The 9,701-nt window shown below is 43.2% G+C and overlaps 1 protein-coding gene across 1 annotated transcript in view; it reads right to left on the reverse strand.

Moving 5' to 3' along the window:
* Positions 1–8,074, reverse strand: part of TET1 (tet methylcytosine dioxygenase 1) — a 60,999-nt gene extending 52,925 nt beyond the window's left edge. Inside the window, exon 1 of the mRNA XM_010579961.1 lies at positions 6,115–8,074. Within this exon, the coding sequence (XP_010578263.1) occupies positions 6,115–8,049 (1,935 nt within the window). The 5' untranslated portion in view covers positions 8,050–8,074. The remainder of the gene's footprint in view (positions 1–6,114) is intronic.
* Positions 8,075–9,701: the final 1,627 nt, after the last annotated feature.

Raw genomic sequence — 9,701 nt, forward strand, 5'->3', positions numbered from 1 at the left:
TCAGGCACCGGTGTCGGTCGTGCGTGGGGCTCCCGCGGCGTGGAAATCCCTCCCCGCCCGCCCGCCGGCTCCGTCTTCACCTCTCGCTGTGGCATCGAACAGAACGCGGCTGCTGCGAACCGGATTGCGGCGTGAACAGGCCGCCAGATAAACAATAACACCCAATTAATTCCCCTCGCCCGCTTAAAACATTCGGCCGGGTGGAAGGAGGATGGAGGGGTCCCAGCTCTACCGCAAGTTTTCACGCCAAGCCCTAATGGATCACGCAGACGCTTGCTGACCGTGGGCAACAAACAAATAACGACGCCTCCAACGCGCCGCTAGCCACTGAAGCATTTACTGAAACAATGTCCAGTTGACATCTAAACCAGAAAGTTGGCCGTGGATTTACGCGCTACGTGTGAAAAACCTGCAAGAATGTCTTTTCAGCAGCCACAGAGTGCAATTTAAAACTGTTTTTTTTTTATCTACTGCTAAATTACAAGTGTAATCCCCGTCCGGTTATCGGTGCAAATCAGTGAAGTACCGCAAATGCGCGGATGGGAACACACAACTCATTCTGTGGCATTATCAATTAAGTCAGAGAAAGCTATTGCTTGTTTTTGTGGTCTGATGCTACCTCGTATTTAAGCTCCTCATTTGCTGCACCACAGTACTTTATTAAATAGGAGTTAGGATCAGGTAAGAGAAAAGTACTGATTTGTAATGTTTTCCCAAAATACCACAAGTCTACAAGGGTCTTTAAGCGTAATAAAACCCAAGAGAGGTACATACACTTGGGGATCTGACTCTTCTTTGCAGTTTTGGCTACTTAAGATGCTTTGCAGTCCAGAAAAAAAAAAAAATTTAAAAAATAGTTATTTTGTTTGCTTAGAAACCCAAGACCCTGTATTCTGATTTAGTCCCCAGTTTGTGGCGTACACTGGACAGCACTTAGGTGGTAGTTTCTGGTTTCCTTGTTAGACAGTTTCCCCTCCTGTTAGGATGGGTCCTCATACACAAGGAAGGAAAGAAACCTCTTCAAATAAAAATTTCTCCGTAAAAGCTGCAAGAACTGGCACAGAAAATAAGGAGCAGTGAAGAGGCAACTTTTAAAACGCATCTTCTGAAAATAAACAGACCCCAGACTAACCCATTTCCCTGTAATTTAGGCTGCATTATAGTCCACACCCAGGATCACAGAGAATGGCAAAGAGTTGTAATTCTCTTACACACCCATGGAGCGTGCGTGTGTAAAATAAGAATAAACTGCACTACGTCAACCCCCTGCCCTGCATGCGCAGGGCAGGCTGTACACAGCTTTGCTCATCTTTGCCACACATGTTACCAAACTCTTCTAGCCCATGTGCTATATCCCCTTACAAAACTCTCGAGTATCGTATTCAAGAGGAGTGTTTTTATGTGCACTCATTTTAAAATTTAACTGGCTTAAATATTTCTGGAGTCTATTGTAAAATAAATACCACAAAGTCTAAATTTCTTGATTATAACTAGGTCTGGCTAGAAAACAAGAATTCCATTTTGCTTTTATTTTTTTGAGATTTCGACACTTGGTTGTGTTCCAAAGCAGAGCAAACCTTTCAAAAATTCAAGAGGAGACAGATGGGATGTGGGAGACCAAAGTTCAAGCCCCTGGTCTTCATCAGGCAAAAAGCCCTAACCACCAAGCTGTTCCAATAATTCTCTCCCTCTTTTTAAGTTTTAAGCAGAAATTTCATTTGGAACCTTGAGAAACTTTCCCCCAAAAATAGTTGCATCGAGACAGATAGTAGCTGTGAAAGCTTCCTGTTAAATCAGCATTTTCCATTCAAGGAATGGCTTGCTGGAAAGTTCCCAACCAACTCTAATTGCAGCATCCTTTTTAAATATGTCTGGGTTTTCAGCAGCATGTTAAAAACCCACAAGCAAGCAGGCCCTTATTGTTATTTAATATTTCCGTGTTACTCAAATTACAGCTATTAAATAAGACGTCTCGAGACACCTTGGTCAACCCAGTGAACTTACACTCGGTGACCCGATTTGTTTTCAGTTTTTTTTGACTCCAGGTCCCACTAAACCTGACATGCTCCGTTACCCGTTACGAACTAAAGCTCTCCCCAGCAGATGCTTTCAGCCCAAGAGGGCTCCCTGCCCAGGCAGGATCTTAAAACGTAAGCACCTCGGCAAGCCTTGCAGAAAGCAGCTTTTGGAGGCGAGGGCTCCCCACAGCTCTACAGCAGCCCTGTATGTTTATGGCCTTTTGGGCAAGAGGAGCTCCGGTGGCATGTTACGAAACCCTGCAAGTTCACTTCAGTAAGTGGAGCTGCTCAGCGTGGCACCTTCCCGGGCCAGGGCCAGCGCGATGGCTATGCCCAGGAGAGCACTGGCCAGCTGGGAGCCAGAGGAGAGCCGAGTCCACCCGCCCTGCCAGAGCCCAGCACGCACAAAGTACAACTACCGTGCACCACGGCCAGCTCGACCGATGACTGCAAGCGCCCAGAAGGCAGCATTTTCATCCCGAGTGTGTGCTGCTACATCTGCAACACCCGCCTGTGCAAAACAGGAATCCTTTCTCCAAGGAGAAAACAAAATAAATAACAGACCGCCTTCCCTACCTACGTGCTGGTTTTGAAGCCTATGAAATCCTTGCCCCACATCGCGATGCATCCCGACAGCCTCAACATGTGTGATGATGCAATGGAAGCAAAGCAGACCACTTCTTGAAGTGAAAGATGCTTTTTGGTAGAAAATAGCTGTGAAATAGCCTTCAGTAGCTGCTACACCATTTCAGAAAACAGCAGTCTTGGAAAGACAAGGGAAAAGCGTGGAAGCATCACACCCTCATGTACATAAACTTGTCAAACCCTCTTTTCACCGAGAGGGACAATAACCCAATATAAAGCCTTTTCCCTCCTCTTTTCAAAGCTTGCTTATGTTTTTTATTTACCAGGCTGCTCTTCAAAAAATTCAGTAAGCAGAAATTTCCCCCCCCCTATATATTTTAGAATTTTTCTTTACCAACTCCTAACCAAGCAGCCACGGCGTGAATCCCTCAGGAAGAGGGGCATTGCAAGTAACAATATTGCTACACGCAGGGGCTGTGAACTAGAGCCCACAATGTTTTATCCAGACTTTCACGACGTCACGTCCCTGCAAAACTCATTACATTCGGCAAGGTAAAAGTATCACTGAAGGTTTATGTGGATGTTATTTTTAAGTGATATTTTTCAAGTCCAATATAGTTTTCAAATCTTTATCTGGATTATGTGTGAATTAATGAAAATAACAGTAATGTAACTAACGCCAGCTCCAAACATGCAACCGATACTCTCTGAGGGTTGAATGCTTGTGCACACATGGGCATATGTGTTGGAATATGCACTTCAGTCTACATTCACAGCTTCTACCAGCCAGGCCTTACTCCCCATAACTGTAAATCCACCTAAGTTCTTAAGGGAAACCAACACTTTCTTTTTAAACAGCACGTGTGGACTGCCAACCCCTGCACTGGCTATCCTACAGCCATTTAATGTACAGCACTCTCATTGACTTCATTGTGACTTTTGCATTGTTTAGTTAGAATGAGAAGAGATAATTCCCTTTAAGGCAAAACATCAATGTTTAAACTATGCTCATGCAGAGCATGTCTATCCCCTACAACCTCCTCCCAGTGAATCACGTCCAAAAAATGCTTACATTCCACCAACATGAGAAAGAGATGCATGACTTCTGAACAAGGAATGCACTGAACACAACCTCATTTCTCTTAATTATTACATTCACTTTCTATACCATGGACAGAGACCCACAGTTTTGGGTTTTCCCCAGCTGCCCTCTATTTGAAACGCATTACTGTCATAGAAGTCCCAGCTGTTGCAGTCCCAGTCCTACCAGTTTGGGAAAACACAATGGGATTCCCTTCCAGAGTGCTCCAATCTTATCTAAAGGATAGCTGCTGAACAGAGCGATATAGTGTTTCCCATCCCCCAACACCTCCCCCTGTATCTCAACATCTTTAAAGAGCTCTCCTAACATACCTACATTGTAAAAATACTTTCCTCTTTCATTTTCTCAGAGCACGGTTTCTAGAGATTACAAATGAGGCAAGGCTTGCTTCTAGGAATATCTGAAAAGGCACCAGTTTTCATTCAAATGCAATTTTATAAGAAACTACCTGACATGTTCTTAAATGTCAGGAATACTTCATTTCCTCTGTGCAGTACTCTGAAACTTCCTATGAAATTTAACGAGAAATGAAGGAGGCCTCTGGTGCAGCTCTAAATGCATTGTCCAAAATGTGACCAGTTTGATAAAATAAAAGCACACCAAAAAAAAAAGCTGCCAAAGAAAAGAATAAAAACAAGGAATCTCTCAAAGAAAGCAAAAGGAGCACCCAGAGAGGACAAAGGTGAAGGGGCAAAGCTAATCTGCAAGGAGAAGGTCAGCCTGAGCAACAAGAAAAGAAGCATGTTTAGCCTGGAAAACAAAGGTTGACAGAAAAGCTGGAGTGCTTCCTTTCACCGACCCTGCCAAAACCCTTTTTAAAACATGGCTTTTAGATCACTTCCTACCTCAACTCCACCAATTCTCTCCCATGAGCTTCTTCAATCCCACTGACTAAATATACAAAAGGATATAATGTCGCTACTCTTTTGCTGTAAAAAGTCAGGATCAGTCCCTATCACCTTTATTGTTTTAATATGTATCTTGAATCACATTATAGCTGTCCCTCCCCTCACTTTTTTTTTTTATTTTTTTTAAAAAGAGCATTTAGGAGCAGTTGAGACACGAAGAGGTTTTTGAATGAACTCTGAGCCAACCTGTTAAAACCTACTTCCCTTAATATTATAACTTAAAATATACTTCCCCCACAAAGGGGAATATACTATATGACCTCACTGCTACAGGACTTTTCTTTCTGCTTGCCTACCTTAAAAATAGAATGGATTTCTCTGCAAACCCTGGTAAGCACAGGACAGAGCAGTGAAAACAGGAGGTCTCCTGAGATCTCCACAGCTGACAGGAATGTCTACCTGCTGTAAGAACACACCATTTTAATGAAACTGCTATTGAGAAAGGTTTTGCAGGTGCATTCTCCCCAGTGTGAACTGCTCCACTCAGAGTACACACTGGTGCAGAGACTTGAACCTCAGTTTCCCACATCCCAAGGCAAATGTCCCAGTGACTTAACTACTGAGACAGCATCTCCCCCTCCGAGGCTCGGGTACTATTGGCTCACACAAAGCAGAACACTTCCAGCAGGACGTGGCGGCGCAGAGGCTAACTCTGCAGCTCGGAGGTCAGGGAATTCAGTTGGGATGTGGGAAATCTATGTTCAACTCCCTACTTACCTGATTTAAAGCCTGATCTTGAACTGAAATCTCTCAGAAGGTCAGTGCTGTTATCACAGGGGCATACAGACTGTCTTTTCCCCTCCTCTTTGTTCCAAAAGTAATGACCTGGGTTATAGAAGGCTGATGGATCAGGAAAATGAGTAAGAAACACAGAAAAAGGAAGTATGTATAGGAGATGTGGTAAAAGACAAAGGGAGACAGGCAGAAGTGAAAGGAGAGAAACAGAAGAATAGACAATTAGAAAGGCAGAGAGATGTGAAAGGGGAAAACGCAGCTACAATTTGGTCCTGAAGTTTATAAATTTATTTCCACCAAATCTGTCTTCACAAGCAAATTACTTTAACTGAATTAAAGAGCAAACAGCCTTCCTTCCTTTGCTTTTTACCCTTAAGTATTTTGAAATACAGAAACTCTCCCTAATAATTCATAGTCTCCTAAGACTACCCTCATTGTCCCCCCTCCCTGCATTTTGCACTTAAATTTTTCTCACCTCTTCACGCCTCAATTAATTCATTGTTTTGGCCAATACCTGGAACACAGAGTTAAAGCCATACTTACCTCTGATTTTATGCATTTACACAGCAGGAACAAGAATAACTCCAGCTCACTTTAATCTACACCTCTATAGATGACAAGAGAAAGTAATCATGCAACCTGTTAGCTCCAACAGTAACCCTAAGCTCTCTAAAGCTGTACAGTGACCAGCATTTCCCTTTGCAGAATTTTAAGGTGTACCTCAAGCCTCACAAGAGTGACTTAATTTGCAACTTCTTTGGCTTACCTCAAAAGGTAGCGTGATTGGTGGTGGTGGCTTTTTCAGTTCTTCACATTTTCTCTTTTTACATATCCGGTGACTAGTTTTGCGTTTCCTGCAACAGCTGCATTCTTCACAATTTGTTTTCCGCAGACAGGGCTCACAGACTCCACAACGCCTTCGTTTCTTTTTCTCTAGCATAGGGAGCAGAGATGAATATGGAACAGGGTAATCACCAGCTGGATTTTTAAGAGAGGATGGCCCTGAGGCCTCAACCGCTTCAGTGCTGTCGCTCACGTTGTCCTGAACCAAATTCAAGCTTACTCCGACACTTCCCAGCTGTGATGAATAATCATTATGCTGCAGTCTTGAGTCAGCTGGCAAATCTGCATTTATGGCTTTTTCTGAGGCAAGAGCAGAGATTTCCATGCTTGAAGGCAAGTCCGAAACAAAACCTTCAGAGAATTGTCCAGAGCTTTCACCAGAGATTTTATCAACTGTGCTTTTTCCTAAATCTGGAGATAAAGTGGGGACATAACCTGAATTCAAAATAAATGTCTCTGCATCAATACATTTAACAAGCTGTTCAATGTCCTCCACTTCAATATTGTTTAAAGAGGTATCGGAAACTGGTTCACATACTGTAAATAAGTTTTTTGAGTCAGATTCTGATTTCTCTCTTGTACAGCTCAAATCCAAATTTGAGTCAAGTTCTTTGTGAACGGGTACAAAATCCACAACCAGTTTCATGTGGGATTCTGCAAGTGAACTTGCACCTTCAAAATGTAAAAGCAAATTTGATTCAGTGGCAGCTACAGAGCTGGAATTTGAACCAACGTCTTTATTCTCAGACTCTAAATCCCAGCCTGCCTTCAAGCAGGACTCTGCAAGTGAGCTTGCATCTTCTAAAAAATGTTCTTGTGAGTTAAACTCAGAGGTAACTATAGGTCCAGAAATCGAGTCTTGTTCTTCACTAGGTAGCACCAGGTCCGACTCTGCTTCAGTGTGGGATTTGGCAAGCGGGACCGACTCTTCCAACAGTACTGCTGAGCTGAGGTCTGAGGTATCGACAGAACTGGAGTCAGGTTCTTTACTGTTAGGCACCAGATCGAAGGGAGTCTCTGCACACACCTTCGAGTTTGATTCAGAGGTGATTACGGAGTCAGAAGGAGAAGACGGAAGCACAAGCGCAGCATCTTCAACAAATGCTTCAGCCAAACTACCTGTATCAAGATCGCTGGGTGTCTGCTCACAGGGCAGGTCTTCGTGCTTGCATTTCACCTCCGGCGCTTCTGTGTCATCATCATCATCAGTTACCTGACTGCTTGGAACGGAGTCATTTGTTTCAGGTATTTCTACCTCTTTGTCTTGACTGGCACATGTGGTAGCAGGCTCTTCGCCTACAGTACCTGGAGCATCTTCTACAGGCAGAGGAGCTAACTCATTTTGTGCTAAATCTTGTTTCAAACCTCTTTCGCCCGCCTCAACGTTTTTTTCTTCTACTACTAGCAGGGCTTCTTGTTCATGTTTTTCCTTTGTTTCTAGCCTTTTTTGTGCTGCAGCTTTCCTGGGTTTTGCAATTGGAGTTTGGGACAATCTACGGGAGAATGATCGGTTACGGAGAGACATCGTAAAGCCATTGATGTTGAAAGAATCCTGGTTATGAAAGAGGATATTGTCAGCTTTCTCCAAACTCACCCAAGATGCTCCAGACAAGGTTCTGGTTACACTGCTCCTGAGAAGTCTACCTGAAGAGCTCATGATTGGTTTCTTTTCTTGCTGTTTTTTCTTAACATCTTTTTCTTGCGCTGGCTTTTTGCCTTTTCCAGAACTAACAGCTTTTGTGGAAGTCTTTGTGGTTTTCTTTCTCACTTGGCTAGATTTCTTTTTGCCCTGGTTAGATTTCCTTTTGCCTAACTCTTCCTTTTTGACTAATCTGGAAGGCCTCGCGTGGTGAGCCATGTTTGCAGAGTAGTAGAAATGTTAAGAGGAGAGATGGAAAAGAATCATGAGCTCTTGAGAGAACTTTTCAACAGAAAACTGCACACTCCCATTGCTGCTCTGTGGTGATACAGCATTAACTCTGAAATAGAAGAAGATATAAAATAGCATAAATATAGTTCTAATTAACGAAGGGTTCACATATATTAAACTAATCATTTTTTAATATTTAAAAATACACAGGTAGAATTAGAAATACTAGTATTGGATGTTATGTTCAATTAACACAAAACCTTTGAAAATACTGCAAAATGGAAAGCTTGCCTAAATGCGTATAACACAAATGAAGCAGCAAACAGAGCTCAAATGACCAGGCAACATCACATATTTACTGTTTTATGTCAGTTTTAATAAGATTGAGAAAATGCAAACTTCTTAGCAGTTCATTAACCACCCCTTCCCTTGAGTAAGAACGGGTGAAGTTTACATCTATAGCTTTATGTTCAACAGCGTATCTATCACTGTAAGGACATTCAGGAAAAAAGAACAAAGCTGAGTTTATTGTGTATGTTCCACTCATACACCATCACCAGGGCATCTCTCATTCTTTTACCATCCATCATCTGCCCACCATGGTGCAATCCCAGGTAAAATGGGAGAAGTTACTAGCTCCCCAAAGATGTCTAACTTGTGGTGTTACTCACAGGGGAACCGGACCAGGGAAGAATTGCCTTTCCCCATGTTATCTCCCAGTGTAACATACCAGCACACTGTATTACACTGCAAGCCTTGAGTCTGTCCTGTCCAGCTATATCAAATGTACTATGCTGGCAGTCGTCTCTGTTTCATCATTATGACTGCTAACATATTTGCCTTCAACAAAATACCACACATTTGTCCTAAGCTTTCATCCCCAAATACAACCGCGATGCAGAAGTCCCCCAACTCCCAAAATACAATTCAGTCATCTCAGAAGATACAATGGATTCTTCAAGCTCCAAATCAATTTCCTGCAAGGTGGGCTGGGGTTTTTTAAATGTAAAGCAATTCTCATAAGTACATAGTTTTTAAGTACATGGTGCTTTTAAGTACCTGTGGAAAACTTTTAAAGCTTTATTTAGCTGTTTGAATAGATCAGATGGGTAGACAAGGGCATCCTAAAAATGGGAGCACACAGAGCAAGAGGGTCTGTAGTCTCAGGCAGGAGGGTGCCTTCCCTTCGTCATGGTTCCTTTGAATTCCTTAAGCCCAAATCAAGTCGCCTACAGGACACATGCACCTCACTGATGGGAAGACGGAAAGAAAAGGAAGAACAAAAAGCATGCGATGATGTCTAAAATCCTGACCTCTAAAGGAAGTTAAAAAAAAGGGAATCCTTGTGCCTTCTAAAGGAAGTAGAAGAGGGAAGAAGGGTGCTGCCGAGCTCCTGACACCACCACCACCACCTCAAAAGGCTGGTGAGGCAGAGCGCACTCTCCTTCCCATGACCTCAACCCCACCTTGAAGCCAGCAGGTCAAGCTGACGGAGGCTGTCCTTAGCCACAGCCTGGTCCAAGCTCTGCTGAAGGTGGGGAGAGCTACGCTGGTGCAGCCCAGTCTACTTAATGCCCCAGAAATGTTTAACGGTACTACACCAGCCAGGTTTGGCTGGCATAGGGCAAACAAAAAGGCAC

This window comes from Haliaeetus leucocephalus, unplaced genomic scaffold, assembly GCF_000737465.1.
Source record: "Haliaeetus leucocephalus isolate CR32 unplaced genomic scaffold, Haliaeetus_leucocephalus-4.0 Scaffold687, whole genome shotgun sequence".
In the NCBI taxonomy this organism is placed as follows: Eukaryota; Metazoa; Chordata; class Aves; order Accipitriformes; family Accipitridae; genus Haliaeetus; species Haliaeetus leucocephalus.